Consider the following 22,896-nt stretch of genomic DNA (forward strand, 5'->3'; position numbering starts at 1 on the left):
CAACCGTACTATCTCTCTAATATGCAACTGTGCAAGCCTCTCCAAGGACCACCTCTTGATAGGAAGAAAGTGCGCACACTTTGTCAACCTATCAACAATAACCTAGATAGAGTCACTGTTCCTAGCTGTCCTAGGCAACTCAACCACAAAGTCCTTAGTGACACTATCACACTTCCACTCGAGAATCTCCATCAGCACTGAGCTCAAAACCAGCTGCCCTCTCGGTACCAAGCAATCCCAAAATCCTCAACAACTCTGGATCCTGTAATTGCTTAGTTCCTACCTATCTCAAGAACTCATTAGTTATGGTGATCATACCACAACTAATGTGATCTTGAACAACCTCCACCTCTAGTCTCAAATCTCTGAACTACTCAATTAGCTCCAACTCCCTAATCAACATAGCCGACATATGAATGAATTTCCTAATCAATACATTTGCTACCACACTCGCCTTCCCAGGATGATACATCAACTGGAAATCAAAGTCCTTTAGGAATTCCATCCACCTCCTCTGCCTCATTCAACTCCTTCTGATCAAACAGGTACTTCAAACTCTTGTGATCACTGAATCTCGCACCATACAGATAGTGCCTCCACGACTTCAAGGCAAACACCACAGCTGCAAGCTCCAAATCATTAGTGGGATAATTCCTCTCATGAATCTTAAGTTGCCTTGAAACATATGTCACTACTCTCCCTCCCTACATCAACACACCACCCAACCCCTGGTGAGAAGCATCACAGAACACTTCAAAATACTCACCAGTGTCAGGTAACACCAAAACCGGAGAAGTAGTCAATCACCCTTTCAATTCCTGAAAACTCTGCTCACAAGCGTCCATCCAAGCAAAAAGCTGATCCTTCTGAGTCAGTTAAGTCAAAGGAATTACTATTCGAGAGAAACCCTCTATGAATCTCTAATAGTAACCCGTTAACCCAACAAAACTTCTAATCTCCGTAACAGTCATCGGACGCTCCCACTGAATCTCAGCCTCCACCTTTACTGGATCCACTGCAATCCCCTCTGCCGATATCACATGCCCTAAAAACCTCACCTCAGACAACCAAAACTCACCCTTGAAAAGATTGGCATACAACTACCTCTCCCTCAGCACCTCTAAAACCAACCTCAGATGCTCACGGTGACCCTCCAAAGATCTAGAATACACCAATATATATCATCAATGAAGACCACCACAAACCTGTCTAAGAATAACCTGAAAATCCTGTTCATGTAATCCATGAACACTGTTGGAGCATTAGTGACACCAAAACGCATCACTACGTACTCACAGTGACCATACCTAGTCCTGAAAGCAGTCTTCGGTATGTCACTCTCCTTCACCCTGTTCTGATGGTATCTAGATCTCAAATCAATCATCAAAAACACCGAAGTTCCCCTCAACTGATCCATCAAATCATCAATCCTCGAAAGTGGATACTTATTCCTTATCGTTAACTTATTCAGTTGCCAATAATCAACACACAAACGGGCCCCACTGATGGCAACCCTCCTTGCATGGATTGAGTTAAGAGCGTGAAAGAGGGATGACCGGACTCCTTGGATCATGGAACTCAAGGTTTCTAGCCTTGGAGATGGAGATGGGCGAATGGTGTTTATGGAGGCTAGGTGTTTGATGAAATGCTAAGGTGGTACTCTAGGGTTTTGGCTCACTTCATTGATGGATGAAGGCCACTCCTAAAGGTGAGAACACTCACGGTGAAGATGAGAAGGATAGGTGGCCGAAATGACCAAGGGGACTAAGGAAGAATATTAAGGCACAAAGGCTCTCTTAATATCATAAATTCCAAAGTATTTACAAGGTGTGGGGTGTTGGGTATTTATAGGAGGGGAGGCATCTAGGGTTTCATTTGGAGTAGGCAAATGCATTCCAAATGAAATGCAAATGAACCCTAGATGCAACTTGGTGGCCAAGGATGGAATCTTTGGGTTTAGATTGGCTATATCTAGGTGCATGATAAGACCATGCAACCTTTGCCCTCCACTTGGGCCTAAGCCTTTCTAACACCAAAAATAGACCCAATGACACCAAAAAACATGCATCACCTTCTAATTAACACCCTAGCCCAAAATTAAAAACCTAATTATCTAGAGCACCTCATAATACAAAGGCAAAATGGGAAATACAAGGAAAATAAATTCTAAGCCCTAAGCACCCCAAAATACAAGGGTAAAATAGGAAATTAAAGATAAGGGCAAAAATAGGAATAAAAATAAATGCTATAAAAACTTAGGAGCTAAGGCCCAAAAGTAGGCTTACTCCTCCTATGGTTTTTCAACACTAACCCATTCCTCTTGCTTCCTTCAATATATCACCTCTTGGTCTTCTTGGCCTTAGTGTTATTCCATCACCCACCATCCTTCTTCTTCACTAACAATACCGGGCACCCCAATGAGAAACACTAGGCCTCACCACCTGTTTTTCCAACAAACCCTCAATCTGTTTCTTTAGCTCTACCAACTCAGCTGAAGTCATTCTATAAAGAGCCACTGATATCGGTCTTGCACCCAGTACCAAATCAATGCTAAACACAACATCACGCATAAGTGGCAATCCCGACACATCATCTAGGAACACATCAGAAAACTCACTAAAAATCTCAATCCCAGTGATGGCCCTCTCCATCTCAACACTCAAAATGGCAAACAACATGAAGCACTCAGCTCCATCTCTTATCAACTGCTCAGCCTGACCCGCTGATAATATCACCTCATCCTCAAACTGAGGGAATACTAGCTCTCTCCGAACACAATCTATAAGGAAGTGATTCACTGATAACCAATCCATCCCTAAGATTATGTCAATATCTACCATGAGTAACACAATCAGGTTCACGCGGAACCTCCTACTAATGTATTAGTCCTAAAAACTAAAATATCTTGTTGGAAGTGCCCAATGTAATGACCTAGGTATGTATTGGAAAATAAAGAAAACTTAACTAAAAAATTACCTAAACAACTTTGTATTGCATAATTTGTTAGATACATATGAGAAAAAGGTGCTAAGAGGAGTTTAGAAAACTCATATAAGCTAAGTTTGTCTTGTAGGGAAGTATCCAAGTTAAGTTCAAATAAGTTTGAACTTCCCTCAAGATCAAAAATAGAAAATAGGACACCATGAGATGTATCCAAAAAATCATACAAATCTAAAGTTGGGTGCTTTATGAAGGGAACTAAAGTAGAGAAAGTCTTAAAGAAGGAAGGCTTATCTTCCTTGGGCACCACTAAGGAAGTAGCACAAGAAGTGGGACTAAGTGAAGTCCACTTCTTCTTCACTAAATCTTGAAGTTGAGATTCTTTTTCTTTAAAAAGGACTTGTTTTTGAATCTCCACTTCATGACTAGTGGCAATGTGAGAGAAAAAGTTAAGGTCTTGATGAATAAATAGAGTTTCTTTTAAATCATTTTCAATGGGAAAGTGACTCTCTTCAAGCATAAGCCCTTTGGAGGAAACATTATCCTCCTTACTCTTCTCTAAGAGTGTTGGTTGTGTTTCATTTTCTAACCACTCTTGAACTTTCTCTATACTTTTCTTCATTTTTTCTTTCTTTTCTATTTTCTTTTCTTTTTCTTTTCTTCTAAGTTCATCCTCTCTTTTTGTATTTTCTTCCTCATGCATACTCTTAGGGATTCTAACCTCTTTGGAATTTTGATACCTAGTTGAGACAACCCTAGGTTTGGATCCACTAGTTTCTCTCCTCTCAACTAATTTTGCAAGTAACCTTTTTATTTCCGCATTATTTTTTTCAAACTCTTTCTCTTTTCTTCTCAACTCTTCCTCTCTTTTTATATTTTCCTCTTCTTTTTTTCTTAGGTACTCTTTTAGTTTCCTAAGTTCATCCCTAACACTAGACCTAGTACTACAAGAATTATGACCATGAACACTAGAATGATCACTCATCTTTGATCAAGAAAAGGTTTTCACAAATTTGTTTTCAAAAAGGTTGAAAAAGTTTTTCACAAAGAGTGAGTGATAAAAGGGTTTTCACAAAAGGTTTTCAAAGTGCAAGATAGGTAGGAAAGGCCTAAGTGTACAAAGTGAACTTTCAAAGGGAGGTGGACTACAAAGAATCACTTAATAACCAAACCTTATCAAGTAAAAATCACTAAGCCTTTTCAACTTTTCTTACAAAACAATTTGGCACAACAATGAAGTGTGTGTGTGCACGTTACCCCTAGTAGGCAAAAGCAAGCCTTCTAAACGTAATTGGAAGCAAAGTAAGGACCTAAACAATTATACTACTAAAAGCTTTAAAACATGCAACAAGGAAAGCACTTAAAACATACTCTAGTCGAAGTCCTAGGTGAAGGTTTTCAAATCACCTTCAACTACACGAACTAAAACCAAAGTGAAGAGGTTTAGAAATGGCCAATTACAAACCAAAAATGAATAAACAAAGGCCAAATACAAGTGGCCTAAAAGAAATGGTGCAAAAGATAAAACAATTCAAGAAATTGAGTCTTCAAGTCTCCCACTTGTCACCCCTTCACAAGGAACAACCAAAAGTTAGCCTCTCAATGTGTATGCACTCTTTTTGATAGTAGAAATCCTTCCAAAGGTCTTGGAATCAAATCGGACAGCTCCTCCAATCAATTCACCAAAAGTGTATGTGATGAGTTTTAGGAGCTTTCCACACCTAGATCAAGAAGAAACCACCCAAGAGTACAAGAGTCCAAAGAAATAAAACTAAAAAGGCACAATTAAAAAGGCTAAACTCAAGTAGAGATATATGTGACAAAACTTAAGAGTAGAAAGAAGACACAAAAACTAAAATTAAGGCACATTAAGAAAGGCAAGTACTCAAAAGATTAATTCCTAGAATGGCACTAGAATTGAGTAGCAAGTGTTTGATAAAATGTTGCACTTAACATGTTAAATTTTAAAGTCTCATTCAGCCACTAAAACATAGTCCAAAGGTCCAAAGAATAACTCCAATTGCTAAGGTAGGAAAAATTGTCCAAAAGTCCACAAGTCTAGCAAAGGATCCCTTTTGTTTGCATTTTTTTTTTCACTTGTTTTGGCACTTTTTTTTTTAATGATAATGTCCAGCCACTTTCTTACTTTTTTTTTTATATTAATATTCCTCCTTTGCTTGGGTTTTACACTTGTGTTTGTTGATTTTGATTAGCAAAAAATTTGGAGTATCCTTTTAGCAATTAGTGATGGCTTAATGAGTCAATAATTTTAGTTTCTTTGAGCTTTTTGTGTAATAAAGTCCAGCAGTAAAATAAGCACATATAATCACTTTTCAACCTCAAATTATCAAGCAAAACATGTTCATATTAAGTGCAAATGAAAAAAGGAAAGAAAGATGGCCGATTTTTGCAATGTGTGCAAAGATACAAATCACACATGAATGGTTAAATATCAAGGAACATGCTAGGATTAATTAGCATGCATGATTGACTCTCTAAAGCACTCTAAATCCCACGGCCATTTCAACAAACATATAGCATGCATATCATATTTTGATCATGAAAGTCTTTAGGCATGTGTATTTGGATTTTTCTTTCAAGAAAAATTAGGGAGAATCATACTCTTATGACAAAACTTAATAGATTATAAAATAAAAACACATGATCATCATTTTTCTTATCATGCACAAAATTTTCCAGCCACCCAAACTTAAACAAAAATGGACGGATCCTACAAAGAAACCTAGGCACCAAGATGATTCATAAGGAAATTTATGGCATGAATCAATGAACAAAACAAGACACATAGACCATGAGAATATAGCATGAATATGATCTATCAAGCACAACTTCAAGACAAGCAAGAAGACACCATGACATGACCGGATTTTTAAAAGACTCAAAATAGACTAGAGATTACCCTTGAAGAACCATTGGCTCTGATACCACATGATGGCAACCCTCCGTGCATGGATTGAGTTAAGAGCGTGAAAGAGGGATGACCGGACTCCTTGGATCATGGAACTCAAGGTTTCTAGCCTTGGAGATGGAGATGGGCGAATGGTGTTTATGGAGGCTAGGTGTTTGATGAAATGCTAAGGTGGTACTCTAGGGTTTTGGCTCACTTCATTGATGGATGAAGGCCACTCCTAAAGGTGAGAACACTCACGGTGAAGATGAGAAGGATAGGTGGCCGAAATGACCAAGGGGACTAAGGAAGAATATTAAGGCACAAAGGCTCTCTTAATATCATAAATTCCAAAGTATTTACAAGGTGTGGGGTGTTGGGTATTTATAGGAGGGGAGGCATCTAGGTTTTCATTTGGAGTAGGCAAATGCATTCCAAATGAAATGCAAATGAACCCTAGATGCAACTTGGTGGCCAAGGATGGAATCTTTGGGTTTAGATTGGCTATATCTAGGTGCATGATAAGACCATGCAACCTTTGCCCTCCACTTGGGCCTAAGCCTTTCTAACACCAAAAATAGACCCAATGACACCAAAAAACATGCATCACCTTCTAATTAACACCCTAGCCCAAAATTAAAAACCTAATTATCTAGAGCACCCCATAATACAAAGGCAAAATGGGAAATACAAGGAAAATAAATTCTAAGCCCTAAGCACCCCAAAATACAAGGGTAAAATAGGAAATTAAAGATAAGGGCAAAAATAGGAATAAAAATAAATGCTATAAAAACTTAGGAGCTAAGGCCCAAAAGTAGGCTTACTCCTCCTATGGTTTTTCAACACTAACCCATTCCTCTTGCTTCCTTCAATATATCACCTCTTGGTCTTCTTGGCCTTAGTGTTATTCCATCATCCACCATCCTTCTTCTTCACTAACAATACCGGGCACCCCAATGAGAAACACTAGGCCTCACCACCTGTTTTTCCAACAAACCCTCAATCTGTTTCTTTAGCTCTACCAACTCAGCTGAAGTCATTCTATAAAGAGCCACTGATATCGGTCTTGCACCCAGTACCAAATCAATGCTAAACACAACATCACGCATAAGTGGCAATCCCGACACATCATCTAGGAACACATCAGAAAACTCACTAAAAATCTCAATCCCAGTGATGGCCCTCTCCATCTCAACACTCAAAACGGCAAACAACATGAAGCACTCAGCTCCATCTCTTATCAACTGCTCAGCCTGACCCGCTGATAATATCACCTCATCCTCAAACTGAGGGAATACTAGCTCTCTCCGAACACAATCTATAAGGAAGTGATTCACTGATAACCAATCCATCCCTAAGATTATGTCAATATCTACCATGAGTAACACAATCAGGTTCACGCGGAACCTCCTACCAAACACCTCTATCGGCATCTCACACACATCTCCAATGTCACCACAGAAATTGAAGCCGGAGTAGATACATACAAATCAACGTGCAATGCAGACACCGACAACCCAATCTCTCCACACAATCAACAGAAAAATAAAATAAAAAAAATGAATGTGTGGCACCAGAATCAAAACAGGAACAAAACATCCTCACCTGCTGCCTTCCCCTTTCTCTTCACCAAATCTGATGAAGTGGAAGTCTCTACACTTGATAAAGCAACACTCTCCCCGCAACCGTAGGCCTGACTGGCCTCGGGGCACTCTAGATGGAGTCGGTGGCATTTGACAATCTCAAGAAATGTGGCTTGGCCTGCCACATCTGAAAGAAAAAAAAACATTCCTAGAATGGGAACAATCTCTAACCATGTGGGCTTCTCCACATCTGTAACACTACACCGACTGTGCTCTACCCTGAGGAGTAGCAGGATGAAGTCCCCTACTAACAGCACCCCTTTGAGACTGAACAGGCCTGTCATAGGGTCCTCTCTGCTGACCTCCCCTCCTAGATCCGGATGATCCCTCCTAAACTCTAACAGCCTTGCCGCTGCTACCACCACCCTCCAATCTCTCAACAGTCTTTGCCTTCTCAACCAAGGCAGGAAATTCCTTTATAGACATAGGGACTATGACCCTCTTCAGCTCAAGCCTCAACCCCTCTGCAACTTCCTACATCTCCGAGCCTCAGATACGGCCTGAGAATAGAAACGAGCCAGATGCTCAAACCTCATAGCATAATCTGGAATAAACATGCTCCCTTGCTGTAGTCTCATGAACTCAGCCTCCTTAGCATATCTAACGTTGTCCAAGAAATACTTCTCCAAGAAAACTGTCTTGAAGCAATCCTAATCTACAACCACACCTCTGTTCTCTATCATCTGCCTGGTGCCTCTCCACCCGTACACAATCTCGCCCGCCAGCATGTATACTGCATAGGCCAACTTCCTCTCCTCAAAAAATCCCAAAACACTGAATATCTTCTCATCTCACACAACTACAAATCTGTCACATCGGGATCTGAATCCCCCTTGAATTGAGGAGGCTAACATTCCCTGAACTCTGCTAAATCTCTCCCATACTAAAAGACCACCGGTCTAGCTGCCTCAGTCGCAGCTCTACCTGCCTCCATCTGAGCAAAGTGAGCACTTTGCTGCCGCATCACCATGGCCATCATCTCCATAGCCCTAGCGATCTGATCAAACTGAGGCCTCACCATACTCAAAGAATTCAAACATTCTTTTACTAACACTTCACCACTACAACTCACCAACACTAACACATATTAGAGATATAACACAACATAAACCTAGAAGGATCACTCCCCACAGAGTATCCCAAAAGACTCGACCGGCTCTGATACCATAAAAGTGTAACAACCCGCCATGGTCTCTACACTTAGTGGAATCGCAATACTGCTAGTGAAACTAAGAGAAATATTAAGCTGGATAACTCATACATACATGTACAAATAAAAATGTAAATAACTAAGTTTCTGGTTATAAAATAGAACTCCATATATGTGCAGTCATCCCAAAAATAATATTCCCTAGTGCCGGTCAATCACAGACAAAACCATTACTTAAAATGATAACTCTAACATGAGGATCAAAACTCCCCATCTCGCAGCGGACACCTAAACTCCAAGCCAGCCCTCACCTACTCCCATACCAAATATGATCATCGCAGTTCCACCACATGGAAACAAAAGGGTAAGCTAGAGTTCAAAACCAATCATACAAGTACAAAATAAAATCTATACTACACATCATTCAACTATCAATCATGTTCATAGAGTCACACCATACACTCTATCTAATACTACTCATGCATAAAATATAATCCACCAACCATGAAGTCAAACACCACACTTCATCATATTAATAATCATGCAATAAATGCATCTCATGATAGATATCAATGCATATCAATCATCTAATGCGTCGTCACACATACACCTAGGAGATCTCCATAACAATAGAGTTGTATAAGTGACATTCCATCCTACTGAAACCACCCCAACCGTTTTCACGTCCAATGCGCCCGCTCGGTGACAGCTAAACAAGATATAATCCTCACTTGGGTTTGTAGACCCCTAAAATTGTCCGGGTCGGAAATAAAGCTTGAAGACTATCGAAGACTAAAGGAAAGTCAGCCGGAAGGACTCCTGGAAGACCCTGGAAGACCCTAGGATGATTATCTGTAGGTTTAGAGGTCTTAGAGTAGCAAAAAAATAAGAAAGTGGAGGGAATGAAGCCCAATACGGCCTCCCAAGAGTTCAGTACGGCCGTATTGAACATTTTAAACTACAATACGGCCGCACTGAACTCAATACGGCCGTATTGAAGTTCAATACGGCTGCATTGAACTCAATACGGCTGCACTGAACTTCAATACGGCCGTATTGAGGTTTTTGAACTTCAATACGGCCGTATTGAATTCAATACGGCCGTATTGTAGTTCAAAACTTCAATACGGACCGTATTGACCCCCAGAAACCGTATTGAGCCTCTTCCCTATAAATATGACGTCAATGGGACGTCATTTCACACTTTTGGACTGAGTTTTAACCCTCTTCTTGAGTATTCTGAGTTTTTTTGAGCAGTGCTCTGCCTAGAAATCACTCGGAGAGTTGATCCGACGAAGTTCTTGAGTCACGAGCCATTTGCTTGAGTCTCGAACCTAGTCGAAGGGAAATCCTCCGGATTTCCATAGTTAAAATTTTATAGGAGGGAGCGAGCGGTCTTGTAGAGGGAGGGAACGCCAAAACGCTTCCCAATTTCTGTCAAGATATATAAGAAAGCACGCTTCAAAGGTTTATATCTTTAAAGTCCCTTCTTTTACCGCTTTCTGTGTGTACATATTTAACTTGTCATCATGTAGATAGTTAATTTATAATTGCTTAGAATAAATAGGGGTAATTTAGTAATTTTGCACTATTATTTTTTTAAATAATCTGTCATAGGGAACCCGAAAGGGGCGCTGTGGGGTGCTAACACCTTCCCCACGCGTAACCGACTCCCTTACCCGACTCTGGTTGTCATGGCCAAAGTCGATTTTTGAATCGATTGCCTTAAACTTCTTTTTCCAATGTTTTGAGTAAAACATTGGTGGCGACTCCACGAACCCTTCCTTTTTATGAAAACCGCTAATCCATGGAGGGTCCCGCTTGGGATTAACATGGATTGGTGAGCCTTTTAATAAAATTGCTCGTTTGACAAGGTCTCAGTTTGAGAATAAGTCATTCTAGCAATCCATATTTTTAAACAAATAAAAGAGTCCAACCATCCTTCGCGAATGCCGAAGGCCCGTTTCGGGCAGGTGGCGACAGATGGCGACTCCACTGGGGAAGCTTCGAGAGTCAGTCCCATTTAGTGACAGATTATTTTTAACAAATAATAGTTAAAATTACTTTATTACCCCTTGTTTGTATGATAACATGCTTTATTTATATGGCTTTAATAACTGTTGTATGTTTAATTTTACGCAATTGTTTGAAATAAAAACTGCACACAAACCTTTGCACACAACAGTTCCCTCTATACCCGGGGGCATGAGTGGTAAGCCATAGGGAGTGGATGTTAGTACGGCCGGTTGTCGAATGGGTCTATAGGTGCCCGTAGACCGTTGTCGGAAAGCATCACTCAAGGTGATAACCATGAACTCGAGTCCGACAGTGCGTTGGAGCTTTCCATCGGCTTACGACGAGAGGAATTGGGTCCCTATAATGGGGGCACCTTGGGGGCCTCAGACCGGTGAGAACAGTTAGAACCACCTTGAATATGCACCTTTCTGCAGGAAACCCCTACCTCGTGATTCGCTCGTGACTGTTCGTGGATGAGTGAATTGTTTGTGTAAATGCTTATGTGCAATTGTTTGTGCATTAATAAATAACCTCGTGATAAGGTCTAAAGAATAATCCCCATGCATGAAAATGTCATGACATGAGAGGAAAAACCAATGTGTGAAAATATAATAAAAGTAAGGAGCATAGGCATCATTATCAATAATACCTCATGCATCCTCATCAATTATTCATTTTAGGATCACCAATACCCTCTCGATGTGAGTAAAAGGGACCCATGACTATTGAGATTCTCCGTTGGGGAGAGATCATAGGCTAGGGAGGGTGATAAACCTTCATCTTAAAAAGGCAGCGCCTTAAAGATAGAGTCTTATCAAGCTCACATCGAGAGCGTATTCATACCATGAATAAACTAATTAGAATAAAACATTCATTTTAGAAAGTGGCTGGTCATCTCTCTGTCCTCACACGCGCGCAGAAAATCAAGAAGATGGAAGCGCTGGAGGACCAAAATAAGAAGCTTACAGCCGAGCTCTCACAGCTCAAAGAACAAATGGCGCAAATGATGGAACTCATGCGTCACCATAATGTACATGGGTCTCACCACATTGACCATGAGTCCCATCATCATGAGGAGGAGGAACATGAGGAAGAACCTCCACGAGCTGTACCCCTTGGGGCGGGGATCATGATTAAAGAGCCCGAGGTTTCAAAGGAACAATTCCATGCTCTTGAGGATCGGCTAAGGGTTATGGAGGGGCATGATTTTGACATCAAAGATGCCGCCGACATGTGCTTGGTGAGGGACATCCAATTCCCTCCCAAATTTAAAGTGCCAGATTTCCCAAAATATGTGGGATCGACTTGCCCTAAGAGTCATCTCACCATGTACTGTCGCAAAATGGCTGCATATGCCACAAATGAAAAGCTCTTGATCCATTGCTTCCAAGAGAGCTTAGCCGATACTGCGCTCAATTGGTATATGCAGCTAGATGGAAATCTAGTACATACATGGAGGCAGTTGGCCGATGCCTTTCTCAAGCGCTATAAATACAACATCGACCTAACACCCGATAGGTCAGATCTTCAAGCCTTGAGTAAGAAAAGTGACGAATCTTTCAAGGCGTACGCCCAACGATAGAGGGAGTTGGCGGCACAGATAGAGCCCCCGCTGTCGGATAAGGAGACGGTGTCCTTATTCATCAACTCGTTGACTGGTCCCTATTACGATAAAATGATAGGGAACACAACGACACTCTTCTCGGACATCATCACCATTGGGGAGAGAGTGGAACAAGGACTCAAAAGTGGGAAGCTGGCTAAGCCTTCCCAATCATATGAAGCTAAGAAGACCTTCGGGAAGAAGAAAGAGGGAGGAGTCAATGCTATAACCATACCCTCGGCTACTTTCACTTCGAAGTCGGGAAGATCGCAATTCACCCCTGTGAAGAAGTTTGATAAACTTCCGACCACTTATAGCGATCTCCTGCCGAAGCTAGTAGAAGCCAAACTTCTAGCTCATGTTCCACCAAGGAAGATCGACCCACCTTACCCCGATTGGTACAAGCCACAAGACAAATGTTTATACCATTCGGGGGCACCAGGGCATTCAACAGAGAAATGCCTAGCTCTCAAATACAAGGTCCAAAACCTTATTGATGCCGGGTGGGTCACCTTCGATTCGACAGCGCCCGACGTGAGCAAGAATCCTCTGCCAAAGCAGGAGTAGAGAGAAGAACAAGCCACGATAGGGCCCCTTCATTTTTCTCTTTTAGGGACTCATGATCAGTACCCGAGATTCATGTAAATAAGGGTTTTTGTACAGTTTTAATACATATCAATAAAGAGGCATTTTTCGCACATTACTCTCTTTTTTGTTCTTTTCTCTCTTTCCTCATTAACATTAATAATTCTAAACCTAAACAGAACCAATAAAATAATTATGTCTGTAATTGTTCGCTCTGACCGAGATCCGAAGGTGAATGGGTTGAGTTGGACAGTGATGAGGAGACCATCTCTCCGGATCTGCAAAGACTGCTAGAACGAGAAGCTCGCCTACTCCAACTCGTCAAGAGAAATTGGAGACTGTGAATTTGGGGCGGGGCCGAGAGATATAAGAGGTCAACATTGGGACCCATATCAGTGATGAAATAAGGACACATGTTTCCGCTATGATTATAATAAAATCATTCTTCATTGCTTCTTTTCTTGCTTATAATAAAATTCTAAACCACATTATTTTTAACCCTGTTTGAATAAACATGAATGAGGTTAAAATCATCTTAATAATAATAAACCCGCATCATTTTCATGTGGAAGTGTGTGTGACAACTTGGAGCACCTTCCCTTGGCCTCGACAAGTGCCATCATGGATAAAAATAAATCTTTCAAAATAAAAGAAGCTCGGCAGGAAACTCAAAAAGGGGACTGCGCAAAAATAAGAGCAAAAGACCCGCTAGGAATCCCACGAAAGGGTGACCTAGGCAAAAGTTAGGGTTACAAAAATAAACAAAAACAAAGGTCCGCTAAAACGCCACAAAAGGGTGTTTTAGGAAAAAATAAGGACAATCAAAAAACAAAAATAAATCCATGATGGTACCATGAACCGAATTCAAAAAGAAAGGTTCAAGGGAAGCTATCCAAGTTGTCGAATCACAACACGACTTTTTAACTTCATAAGTGTTTAATCAAACAAGCCTAAACACATAAGCCTACCTTGGCCATCCATTCTTACAAAAACCATTTTTGAAAAATAAATCCCCTCTAAAACACAAACTTCAGAACAAAAATATCTTTCTTTTCTTTTCTCTCTTGTCCCAAAAGATTTTAGGATAATCTAGCGGAAGCACGGAGAAATAAATCATCACTGATAATGGACCTAATCTGAACAACAAAATGGTGGAAGAACTGTGCCAAGAATTCAAGATCCAACACCGCAACTCTTCCCTATATCGGCCAAAGATGAATGGGGCAGTCGAGGCAACCAATAAGAACATCAAGAAAATAGGGCAAATGATGGTTGCCTCATTTAAAGACTGGCACGAAATGTTACCCTTCGCTCTTCATGGTTATAGGACTTCAGTACGCACATCTACAGGAGCTACTCCATTCTCCCTCGTCTATGGGATGGAGGCAGTTCTAACCGTCGAAGTCAAGATACCTTCTCTAAGGGTAATTATGGAAGCAAAACTTTCCGAGGAAGAATGAGTTCAAAGCCGGTATGACCAGTTGAACCTCATTGAAGAAAAATGGCTGAACGCCATATGCCATGGTCAAGCCTATCAGAGGAAGACCAAAAAGGCTTTTGACAAGAAAGTCCACCCTCGAGTCTACCATGAGGGAGAGTTGGTAATGAAGAAATTGCTACCAACTCGAAAGGACAAAATCGAAAAGTGGGCCCCAAATCACGGAGGACCATACGTGGTAAAACGAGCCTTCTCAGGAGGAGCATTGATCCTCACGGACATGGATGGAGAAGAACTTCGATACCCAGTCAACACTGACGTGGTAAAGAAGTACTATGCTTGAAGACGTTGCTTGCATAAGCCCGCTAGGATGAAAACCCGAAAAAGGGCATCCTAGGCAAAAGTTAGGGCAAAACAAAAAGCCCGCCAGTACAAGGGTACTAGGCAAAACAAAGGCAAAATTATCCCCGCTAGGATACGTCCTAGGCAAAAGTTAGGGGCAAAAGAATAAGATGTAAAAGCAAAACAAGTAACGGTCACTTGAATCGAAAACCGAAAGGCGGTTCAAGTGATTATCTTCTAGAAGCGAGCGTCTTGCAGCATCTACACTCCTGGCCCATGCATCTCACCCGAAGCGATTAGGGGAACGGGAAGAGCAACAATTACAGATATAATTGTTCAAGCCAAAAATGTATATAGCCTACCCTGGCCAGCCATTCTTCAGAAATTCCTTCTGTATATCTTTCTGTAAAAACACTTGTGAATATTAATAAAATATCTATTCATTTCTTTTCTCTCTTGACCATGTGATTATGCCTCTAAATTGGTATTTCTAAAAAAATTGTATGAAATTCCTTAATAATCGGTCAATAAAGAAAATTGGAGGGGTTCCTATAAAATCCATAATCTCCTGCATAAAAGGCTCACAAAAATATTCCCTCACGTCGATGACAGAAATTCCTCCAAGAAAAGGAGGATAGGGAGAGCCATTCATTTTTCTAAAAACATTAAATAATAAAACTTGCATTTGTGCATCACACACATTAGTTGCACATTCAAAGACCTTATCATGAGGCAATTGCATAAAATAGAAAAAATAAAAAATTACTTGTGTATGACAGCAGTCAACAAAAGCCGAAAACGAAAAAAGGCAAGGATACAAACAATACTCCTCAGTTTGTACAGAATAATTGAGCCTGGAGAGGCTTGCTGAAAAAATACTTCCTCAGAATAATTAAGCCTGGAGAGGCTTGCAGAAACAATACTCTCTCACCATACAGAATAACCGAGCCTGGAGAGGCTTGCCGAAATAATACTCTCTCAGAAATAACTGAGCCTGGAGAGGCTTGCCGAAATAATACTCTCATAGAATAATTGAGCCTGGAGAGGCTCGCCGAAATAATACTCTCTCAGAATAACTGAGCCTGAAGAGGCTTGCCAAAATAATACTCCTCAGAGACATTTCTGTACAGAAAAAGCCGAAATCAACCAAAAAAGGCAAAAACACAGAAAAAGCCAAAATCAACAAAAAAGGCAAAAACACAGAAAAAGCCAAAATCAACAAAAAGGCAAAATACAGAAAATCCAACAAATTATACAGAATAACTGAGCCTGGAGAGGCTTGCCAAAATAATACTCTCCAAAAAGACATCTCAGCTTGCATTCTTGGGCTGAACAAAAAAAACCAATTCATCATGCAGAATAACTGAGCCTGGAGAGGCTTGCCGAAACAATACTCCCACAGAATAACTGAGCCTGGAGAGGCTTGCCGAAATAATACTCCCACAGAATAATTGAGCCTGGAGAGGCTTGCTGAAAAAATACTCCCACAAAATAATTAAGCCTGGAGAGGCTTGCCGAAATAATACTCTCCAAAAGACGTCTCAGCTCGCATTCTCGGGCTGAACAAAAAACAATACTCATGCAGAATAACTGAGCCTGGAGAGGCTTGCCGAAACAATACTCCCACAGAATAATTGAGCCTGGAGAGGCTCGCCGAAATAATACTCTCTCAGAATAATTGAGCCTGGAGAGGCTCGCCGAAATAATACTCCCCAGAGATATCTCAGCTTCCACTCACGGGCCAAATTCCCCAGTGAAAGCTATCAAAGCGAGATCAGCAAAATTCCCCAACGGAAGCATGATCCAAACAAAATATCCAAGTCAAAGGACTTAGACTTCCTCAGTGGAAGATAGCTTTCCAACTCAAACGAAGAGTGAAGCTAAGCCTGAAGAGGCTTTCTAAATAATACTCTGGGATACATAAGATCCCCAAATCCCCAGTCGCCTACTCAAGAGGCATTCCTACAAAAAGAAAAAAATCAAAAGATCAATAATCATTCCCCAAGTGGAATCCGGCTCTTGGCCAAACATCAAGCGTCAAGATGATCTGCCTAACAGAAGAGGCTAATCACAATCAATGACAAAATCCCCCAGCGGATAACAGCCTACACAGAGGCAACAAAACCAGAAAAACAAAAAGAGTCACCCGAATAAGGATAACCGGGATACTCCACCATCGTCGAAAGGACGTCAGCCAATCATAAGGCACCGCTCATCTCAGAAAGAGCATCTTCGTGTCTACACCCCAGGGAAACAGAAATTCCTCAATGGGCACCAACTATGCAAAGGAAAGTTGGGACACAAGAACCTATGAGTAACTGCACATCCCCTAGACGGATCCCTGCGTTATCCAGCCCTCAGTGGCACAAAAATCAAAAACAATCGTCAAAGCAGCATCGTGGACTGTGGAGACAAAATCAAAATCAACATCCAGAACCCTCAGTGGATAATAGCCTACACAGAGGCTACAAAATCAGAAAATCAAAGAGAGACACCCGAATAAGCATAACCGGGATACTGCACCAACGTCAAAGGACGTCAGCCAAACATAAGGCATCGCTCAATTCAAGAAGAGCATCTGTGTCTACACCCCAAGGAGTCAGAAATTCCCCATGGGTACCAACTATGCAAATGCAAGTTGGGGCACAAGAACCTATGAATGACTGCACATCCCCTAGACGGATCCCTGCGTTATCCAGCCCTCAGTGGCACAAAATCAGAAAAAACCATCGAAGCAGCATAGTGGACTGTGGAGAAAAAAATCATCTTAGATCCCTGGAGAGGGTAAACTCGCATTGCCGAAGTGATCAGAAGACACGGACGCAGACCCTGGAGAGGGCAAACTCAGTTGCCTAGGTCGTCAGAGACCAAACAAAGTCTGGAGAGACGGTACTCAAACAAGGTCTGGAGAGACGGTACTCAAACAAGGTCTGGAGAGACGGTACTCAAACAAGGTCTGGAGAGACGGTACTCAAACAAGGTCTGGAGAGACGGTACTCAAACAAAGTCTGGAGAGACGGTACTCAAACAAGGTCTGGAGAGACGGTACTCAAACAAAGTCTGGAGAGACGGTACTCAAACAAGGTCTGGAGAGACGGTACTCAAACAAGGTCTGGAGAGACGGTACTCAAACAAGGTCTGGAGAGACGGTACTCAAACAAAGTCTGGAGAGACGGTACTCAAACAAGGTCTGGAGAGACGGTACTCAAACAAGGTCTGGAGAGACGATACTCAAACAAGGTCTGGAGAGACGGTACTCAAACAAAGTCTGGAGAGACGGTACTCAAAGAAAGTCTGGAGAGACGGTACTCAATCAAAGTCTGGAGAGACGGTACTCAAAGTCTGGAGAGACGATACTCAAAGTCTGGAGAGACAGTACTCAAGGTCTGGAGAGACAGTACTCAACCATCAGCGTCGTCAGAGGCACGTTGGTGTTCAACTTCCGGCTCGGGCGTCGAGTGAAGTTAACCCTGGAGAGGGTAAGCTTAGCTACCGAGGTTGTCAGAAGCGCCGAGGTATGCAACAACCTGGAGAGGCTACTCAACAATTTTCCACCGGAAGACGCTACAAGTCAGAAGGTTGGCACATCACCCGGACAATTGGGTCAACTCCTTTACTTGTCAGCCGGTACACCAAAAGGCCGTCCGACTAAGTAAAGGGGGGGCAGCTGTAGACCCCTAAAATTGTCCGGGTCGGAAATAAAGCTTGAAGACTATCGAAGACTAAAGGAAAGTCAGCCGGAAGGACTCCTGGAAGACCCTGGAAGACCCTAGGATGATTATCTGTAGGTTTAGAGGTCTTAGAGTAGCAAAAAAATAAGAAAGTGGAGGGAATGAAGCCCAATACGGCCTCCCAAGAGTTCAGTACGGCCGTATTGAACATTTTAAACTACAATACGGCCGCACTGAACTCAATACGGCCGTATTGAAGTTCAATACGGCTGCATTGAACTCAATACGGCTGCACTGAACTTCAATACGGCCGTATTGAGGTTTTTGAACTTCAATACGGCCGTATTGAATTCAATACGGCCGTATTGTAGTTCAAAACTTCAATACGGACCGTATTGACCCCCAGAAACCGTATTGAGCCTCTTCCCTATAAATATGACGTCAATGGGACGTCATTTCACACTTTTGGACTGAGTTTTAACCCTCTTCTTGAGTATTCTGGGTTTTTTTTGAGCAGTGCTCTGCCTAGAAATCACTCGGAGAGTTGATCCGACGAAGTTCTTGAGTCACGAGCCATTTGCTTGAGTCTCGAACCTAGTCGAAGGGAAATCCTCCGGATTTCCATAGTTAAAATTTTATAGGAGGGAGCGAGCGGTCTTGCAGAGGGAGGGAACGCCAAAACGCTTCCCAATTTCTGTCAAGATATATAAGAAAGCACGCTTCAAAGGTTTATATCTTTAAAGTCCCTTCTTTTACCGCTTTCTGTGTGTACATATTTAACTTGTCATCATGTAGATAGTTAATTTATAATTGCTTAGAATAAATAGGGGTAATTTAGTAATTTTGCACTATTATTTTTTTAAATAATCTGTCATAGGGAACCCGAAAGGGGCGCTGTGGGGTGCTAACACCTTCCCCACGCGTAACCGACTCCCTTACCCGACTCTGGTTGTCATGGCCAAAGTCGATTTTTGAATCGATTGCCTTAAACTTCTTTTTCCAATGTTTTGAGTAAAACATTGGTGGCGACTCCACGAACCCTTCCTTTTTATGAAAACCGCTAATCCATGGAGGGTCCCGCTTGGGATTAACATGGATTGGTGAGCCCTTTAATAAAATTGCTCGTTTGACAAGGTCTCAGTTTGAGAATAAGTCATTCTAGCAATCCATATTTTTAAACAAATAAAAGAGTCCAACCATCCTTCGCGAATGCCGAAGGCCCGTTTCGGGCAGGTGGCGACAGGGTTTACTCGGATGATGTCACTTACACAATTGGAAGTCCATATCCACCGTCAGGTATAACACAGATGGGTACGGGCTTACCACAACCTTGGCATGCATAACCAAGTCAATTGTGGAGTTCGCCCACTGACTATCCGCAACGATCCACACAACCTTCCCGAGCACTTGGTTAAGGGAATAACCCTCGACCTCATACCCCGCTCCAACACTAGCTAAGGACTTAGAGGAGACTCACCCAACCTAGTGGCCTATCTGAGCACCACTCCCAAATCTAGTGGCCTACCTAAGCACCACTCTCATATATCAGTGGCCTATCCAAGCACCACTCTCAAGAGACTCTATGTGAGCTCTTCCAGTTAAAAAATATTTTTCCTCTCCTCAAGTCCTAGGCTAGACTCATGCCTGTCGCCACCGGCCCAAACGGGCCTCGCCGGTCGTGAAGATGGTCGAGCTCGCTTTTATTTTAGTTTTGAAAATGTATTGGATTATTAGAACGACTTGTTCTCAAACTGAGACCTTGTCAATCTTATCCAATTTATTTATTAAATGTCTCACCAATCCATGTTAATCCCAAGCGGGACCCTTCATGGATTAGTGGTTTTCGTAGTAAAAGGGTTCGTGGAGTCGCCACCAATGTTTTACTCAAAACATTGGAAAAAGGGATAAGGCAATCGATTCAAAAATCGACTTCGGCCATTACAACCAGAGTCGGGTAAGGGAGTCGGTTACGCGTGGGGAAGGTGTTAGCACCCCACAGCGCCCCTTTCGGGTTCCCTATGACAGATTATTTCTAAAAATAATAGTACAAAATTACTAAATTACCCCTATTTATTCTAAACGATTATGAACAAGATATCTACATGGCGAATAAATTAGATATGCTATGCAACAATCAGAAAGCAGTAAAAGGAAGGATTTTGAAGAAGAAACCTTTGAAGCGTGCTTTTATATATTTCGTAAAACTGGGAAGCTTTTTGGCGTTCCCTCGCTCTACAAGCCCGCTCGCTCCCTCCTATAAAATTTTGACTACGGAAATCCGGAGGATTTCCCTTCGACTAGGTTCGATCCTCAAGCAAAATGGCTCGGGGCTCAAGAACTTCGTTGGATCAACTCTCCGAGTGATTTCTAGGGCAGAACACTGCTCAAAAACCCCAGAATACTCAAGGAGAGGGTTGAAACTATGTTCCAAAAGTGTGCTATGACGTGGAATGACGTCCAATTGACGTCATATTTATAGGGAATAGGCGCAATACGGGCTACAGAATCAATACGGCCGTATTGAAATTTTTGAACTTCAATACGGTCGTATTGAAGTTCAATACGGCCGTATTGAAATTCAGAAATTTCAATGCGCCCGTATTGAGTTCACTGCGGTTGTATTGAAGCTTTAATACGGCCGTATTGATTTCAGTACGGCCGTATTGAAGTTTCAGAAACTTCAATACACCGTATTGAGTTCACTGCGGCCGTGTTGAAGCTTCAATACGGCCGTATTAAGTTTAGTACGGCCGTATTGGGCTTCATTCCCTCCACTTCCTTATTTTAAGCTACTCTAAGACCTCTAAATCTACAGATAGCCATCCTATGGTCTTCTAGGAGTCCTTCTGGCTGACTTTCCTTCGATCTTTGAGGGTCTTCGAGTTTTATTTCCGACCCGGACAATTTTAGGGGTCTACAGCTGCCCCCCCCTTTACTTAGTCGGACGGCCTTTTGGTGTACCGGCTGACAAGTAAAGGAGTTGACCCAATTGTCCGGGTGATGCGCCGACCTTCTGACTTGTAGCGTCTTCCGGTGGAAAATTGTCGAGTAGCCTCTCCAGGTTTTGCTTTGCTTGCTGCCCAAGCTGGAAGCTGTGAGTACCGCCTCTCCAGGCTTAGCTTCACTCTTTGTTCGAGCCGGAAGCTAAGTACCCTTGTGACAACGGTAGCAGTGTGAGTTTCGCCTCTCCAGGCTTAGTCTCGCTCTTTGTTCGAGCCGGAAACTAAGCACCTTTGTGACGACGGTGAGCAGTGTGAGTTTCGCCTCTCCAGGCTTTGCTTTGCTTGCTGCCCAAGCTGGAAGCTGTGAGTACCGCCTCTCCAGGCTTAGCTTCACTCTTTGGTCGAGCCGGAAGCTAAGTACCTTTGTGACGACGGTGAGCAGTGAGTACCTCCTTTCCAGAGATAGCTTCGCTCATTGCTCGAGCCGGAAGCTGCATACCTCCGTGTTTGTGACGACGGGGTAGCGTGAATATCTCCTTTCCAGGTATTTGTGATGATTTTGTCTCCACAGTCCACGATGCTGCTTCGACGGTTGTTTTTTTTGATTTTTATGCCACTGAGGGCTGGATAACGCAGGGATCCGTCTAGGGGATGTGCAGTTACTCATAGGTTCTTGTGTCCCAACTTTCCATTGCATAGTTGGTGCCCACTGGGGAATTTCTGATTCCTTTGGGGTGCAGACACAAAGATGCTCTTTCTGATGTGAGCGGTGCCTTATGATTGGCTGACGTCCTTTCGACGTTGGTGGAGTATCCCGGTTATCCTTGTTCGGGTGTCTCTTTTGGTTTTCTGATTTTTGCTGCCTCTGTGTAGGCTGTTATCCGCTGGGGATTCTGGATGTTGATTTTGTCTCCACAGTCCACGATGCTGCTTCGACGATTGTTTTTGATTTTTCTCCTTTTGCAGGGATGCCTCTTGAGTAGGCGACTGGGGATTTGGGGATCTTATGTATCCCAGAGTATTTTTAGGAAGCCTCTGCAGGCTCAGCCTCACTCAACGCCTGAGTAGAAGAGCTATCTTCACTGAGGAAGTTTTAAAGTCCTTTGACTTGGATATACTGCTTGGATGATCATACTTCCATTGGAGATTTTGACGATCTTGCTTGATAGCTCTTGCTGGGGATTTTGAATCCAAGAGCATGAGTTGAGGTTCCCTCTGGGGAGTATTATTTCTGCGAGCCTCTCCAGGCTCAACTATTCTTTGATGTGGAGGATGAGGAGTATTTTGGTAAGCCTCTCCAGGCTCAGTTATTCTGTACAAACTGTTTGTTGGATTTTCTGTATCCTTGCCTTTTTTATTTTCGGCTTTTTCTGTATTTTGCCTTTTTTATGTTTTTGGCTTTTGCTGTACAGAAATTAAAAGTGCTAAAGAAATTAAATTTAGTTATTATGAGAGAGTATTATTTCGGCAAGCCTCTCCAGGCTCAATTATTCTGTGGGAGTATTGTTTCGGCAAGCCTCTCCAGGCTCAATTATTCTGTACGAGTATTATTTCGGCGAGCCTCTCCAGGCTCAGTTATTTTGAGAGAGTATTGTTTCGGCAAGCCTCTCCAGGCTCAGTTATTCTGAGAGTATTCTTTCGGCAAGCCTCTCCAGGCT

At 42.3% G+C, this 22,896-nt stretch overlaps 1 protein-coding gene across 1 annotated transcript; it reads right to left on the bottom strand.

Annotated features, from left to right (window-relative positions):
* Nucleotides 1-6,783: 6,783 nt before the first annotated feature.
* LOC145949940 (uncharacterized) lies at nt 6,784-7,281 on the bottom strand. The gene is made up of 2 exons (XM_083060849.1): nt 7,123-7,281; nt 6,784-7,038 (listed from the first exon to the last, which is right to left on the bottom strand). The coding sequence occupies exons 1-2, from the start codon at nt 7,279-7,281 to the stop codon at nt 6,784-6,786; spliced, it is 414 nt and encodes a 137-aa protein (XP_082916975.1).
* Nucleotides 7,282-22,896: the final 15,615 nt, after the last annotated feature.

The sequence above is a fragment of the Cajanus cajan genome, chromosome 7, assembly GCF_000230855.2.
Source record: "Cajanus cajan strain Asha chromosome 7, NIPB_CcT2T_4, whole genome shotgun sequence".
Classification (NCBI taxonomy): Eukaryota; Viridiplantae; Streptophyta; class Magnoliopsida; order Fabales; family Fabaceae; genus Cajanus; species Cajanus cajan.

Coding starts and splice junctions, on each gene's coding strand:
- LOC145949940 (XM_083060849.1), bottom strand. CDS start 7,281: ATGCCGATAGAGGTGTTTGGTAGGAGGTTCCGCGTGAACCTGATTGTG. Junction 7,039..7,122: donor TCCCTCAGTTTGAGGATGAG/GTGATATTATCA, acceptor TTGAGTGTTGAG/ATGGAGAGGGCCATCACTGG.